General features: G+C 38.4%; 1 protein-coding gene across 1 annotated transcript in view; it reads left to right on the top strand.

Annotated features, from left to right (window-relative positions):
* The window catches only part of LOC107557586 (multivesicular body subunit 12B-like), a 34,761-nt gene that overhangs the window by 1,603 nt on the left and 29,075 nt on the right, over positions 1-4,083 (top strand). Inside the window, exon 2 of the mRNA XM_016241060.1 lies at positions 1,803-1,925. Within this exon, the coding sequence (XP_016096546.1) occupies positions 1,803-1,925 (123 nt within the window). The remainder of the gene's footprint in view (positions 1-1,802; positions 1,926-4,083) is intronic.

The following is a 4,083-nucleotide window of genomic DNA, read 5'->3' as shown; positions in this document are numbered from 1 at the left end:
TGAGACTCGGGAGCTGATGGCAGGGGGCGGTGGATATTTGTGGAGGTCAGTGTGGATATTGTGGATGAGTTCTTCTGTGTCATCACGTTCTATTAGTTCTACAGCTTCAGTTTCTGAACTTTCACGCTTAGTAACACATACAGCTGTTCCCTCACCACAGTGCAGCAGTGAAAAGAGACCCCTTTCAAACAGTGTCGCGTTCCCAACATTGTTTAAGTGACATACACCGGTATTGCGGTATTTTAAAAGATTTGTATTCAACTACACAGCTCTTCAGATGCTCAGGAAGAACAAACCCAGACTCCAGTTGATTTGTGAAGTGTCTCCTGATAAAGGCAAACACAAAGGATGGAGATGATACCAGAACGCCTCTAGAATGTGTCTGTAGTGTTCATCACACACCGAGTGTTTCCTCAACTCTTTGTTTAATCTGTTAATCTGTGGTAGACATGCAAGTTTCCCGTTTTAACCCGCAAGACTGTTTAGATTTTAGAGGAACGTGCATGTTCTTGTTCATTATGTGCTTTCAGATGTTCTGGAAGTGTGTGTACTTATCTCAAAATGAATACATAGGCTTCATTATCCGAATCTAGCTAATTGTAATGGTCTTGGAATTGATATTTTCTTCCCTTGATGTAGTCAGTATGTTAGATTAGAGGAATAGTTGATAAGGAAAGGCTATATAAAGGCTTGCTCGACTGGCTCAGTGTTTCATCTCCACCCTCTTGTGCTTTTCCCACTAGACTCTTTTTCTGTTCTCCAGAACATTGTTCTCTGTTCAGACATGTCTTAACTTGTACAAAGTGACTTGGTTTCATTTGTCAGTTTGTCTTGATGTTTTGGAGGTGCCATCATGTTTTATATTACAGTAAGTGCATTCTCAGAAATAAAGGTACAACAGCTGTCACTGGGGCGGTATCTTTTCAAAAGGAACTCTTTTGCACCTTATTTATCCCTAAAAGATGCATATTAGTAGCTTAAAAGTACATACTGTAATAGCACCTGAAGAGTATATCAGTACCTAAATGGTACATATTAGTACCATTTGAAAAGTGATGTTCAAACCACTTTTATATTGCTCATAAACAATATAGGCTATATTTGGTATCATTTTATGCCCAAACTAAGAGAGCCTTTTAAAATGCCATCAATGCTGTGAAGCCTTTTTTAATGCAAGTATGTAGATGATCTGCGTGTTTGGGTGGTTGTAAACAATTTTATGGAAAAATATGGTCAAATGTTGTTACTTATAAGTGGTTCAAGGAATCATTATTATGATTTCTTCCGTTTCCAAATCTTTAATTAAATGTTTAGTTCATGCTGCGGATGGTGTCGTAAATAAACATCAGTGAAAACACACCTACATTTGTTCCAATGTAGATTAAAGTTATAAAACTTTAAAGTTGATTTAATAAAGTAAATTAAACTTAACAGCTTTACATTTTTGTATTGATTGCATGTCAATAGCAACTAAAGAGTTCACGAATAGTAATGATTTCACTTGTAATTGCTTTCAAATGAGACCTATCTCTTTTGTAGTCTCTGCAATTTGTGCAGGTATAATTTAACAATTTCTTAATGACAGATAAAAATGGCACTTTGACTACATTTTACTGAAAAATGGAAATCCCCAGTTCGTTCTTATGGGATGTTCTGAGTTGGTAACCGTATCCAAGGGAGGTGGAGTCTAACAAAGAATAAATTCATCTGCTTTTGTAGACAAAACAAACACGGATCCGGCATGTTCTGTCAAGTGGCTTGTTGTTTAGCGTGTAAAAGTTGTAACGCTCCTGTCTCCTCAGAATTCCTCCATGATGCCTGAGGTGCGGGACCTTTCAGACGCCCTGCCAGAGATGCCCATGGACCCGATCACTGGCGTAGGGGTTGTGGCCTCAAGAAACAGAGCTCCCACCGGCTATGATGTGGTGAGTGTCCGATATAGTACACTCATACAGATAATAAAGATAGTATAGAAAGTGCATTAGGAAGTAAAACTCTTTGTTCCTCCAAAGAAATTACATCTGTTAGGAAGTTCTTCTAGTTCCTTTGGGGTTTGGGTTAGTCTCTCTACATGAAAAGCTGTGGCAATGTTTGAAAATCTAGTGAGCTGCCCACCTAGACATCATTTTAGTCATAGATTAATATGGGTTTTTCCATGTGTCACTATGATGATTTACATTGTGCATTTATTCATTTAGCAGACGCTTTTATCCAAAGCAACTTGCAAATGAGGAAAACTATGGGGTCAGTAAGATTCCATTTTTTTAAAATGAGTATTTAGCAATAGAATTTAGAATTTTGCAACGATACATTAAATTATTCAAAAGTGACTGTAAATACTCAAATAGAATGCTGTTCTTTTTAACTTCATATTTGTCCAAGAATGATGAAAAAAAAAAAAGTTTTCCACAAAAATGCAAAATATGAAGCTATTATAAACCTTCATTAAAAATTAGAAATGTTTCTTGAGCAAATCAGTGTATTAGAATGATTTCTCATTCTGAAGGATCATGCGACACTGAAGACTGGCGTAATGATGCTGAAAATTCAGCTTTGATCGCAGCAATAAATTATATATGTGTGTGTGTGTGTATATATTAGGACTGTCAAAATTAACGCGTTAACGCAAACTCATTTTAACGGCGCTAATTTTATTAACGTGCGATTAATGCAGCGTGCATTCGGGGTTGTCTAGCCCGTAGTTGGAGAAATGGAGATGCTGACAGTGTTGCCAACTTAGCGATTCAGATACTTTTTTTTTCTTTCAAAACAGCGCCTAGCAACAATACATAACACATAATTGGACAAACCTTATTTAGTTTCTGAGAGTTGTTGGTACTGCCGCGCGAGCGCAAGGTTTTGCCTCTGCTCTGTTCACACTTGGTCTGCTTGCCTGGTCCGAACCCGAGTTCGATTACTCCCCCCCCCCCTGCCCCCGCTGGACTGTGTTCATATTATTTTATTTTGGTCCGAACCGCGGTTCGTTTGCGCCATTAAGCCAGCAGCTGTTTACCCCGTTGCTTCGTGACGATGGCGCAGGAGAAGGCGGCAAATGCATAACATTGCTCACTGCACTTTTATATATTTACGTTTTTGAACCATTCCTTTTGTTTACAAAGCTTCGGTATATAACGGCACTTACATCTGTCTTACAAATGTAATGCAAATGCTCTAAAGAACGCTGAAGGCAAACAGAAATGAGATATAAAGCTCTCAGTTGCAAAAGGAAGGTTGATTTGTTGCTAAATGACGTTGTGATGTCATTGCATGATGACATCATTATGTAATTACGACGCAAAATTGTGTCACTACATCAAATCTCAGCAAAAAATATAGGTTTCACTTTATTTTGATATGTTCATTTAGATTTGTTTGTAAAACAATATGACGTAAAATAATAATAAAATATAACTGTATTTTTAAATACAACATTGAATTATTGAACACTTACACATTTTTGAACAATTATAGTTTTAAGCAGTGTATTAGCAGTTAGTTAGTATGCTACACTCTAAGGGTGCTTTCACACTTCGTTCGATTGCTTGGTCTGAACCCGAGTTCGATTGCTCCCCCCTCCCCCTGCCCTCGCTGGACTGTGTTCACATTATTTTATTTTGGTCCGAACCGCGGTTCGTTTGCGCCATTAAGCCAGCAGCTGTTTACCCCGTTGCTTCGTGACGATGGCGCAGGAGAAGGCGGCAAATGCATAACATTGCTCACTGCACTTTTATATATTTACGTTTTTGAACCATTCCTTTTGTTTACAAAGCTTCGGTATATAACGGCACTTACGTCTGTCTTACAAATGTAATGCAAATGCTCTAAAGAATGCTGAAGGCAAACAGAAATGAGATATAAAGCTCTCTGTTTGCAGCGTGTCAGTCATGCTCGTCAGGAAAGTGAGTGAAACGCACACAAACACATATTTTTATCAAATAATACATCATTAATAGCGGTTCACTTCTGCGATTTGGTACGATTACGTTCACATCAGCAGCGAACCATACCGGAGTTCACTTGAACCGTACCCCAGACCACCCTTTTTTAAGTGGACTCGGGTACGGTTCGCGGGTTCGGAAGACC

The sequence above is a fragment of the Sinocyclocheilus grahami genome, unplaced genomic scaffold (genome assembly GCF_001515645.1).
Source record: "Sinocyclocheilus grahami isolate Dianchi unplaced genomic scaffold, SAMN03320097.WGS_v1.1 scaffold609.1, whole genome shotgun sequence".
NCBI classification, from domain to species: domain Eukaryota; kingdom Metazoa; phylum Chordata; class Actinopteri; order Cypriniformes; family Cyprinidae; genus Sinocyclocheilus; species Sinocyclocheilus grahami.
This window is presented reverse-complemented; position numbering and strand designations above follow the sequence as displayed.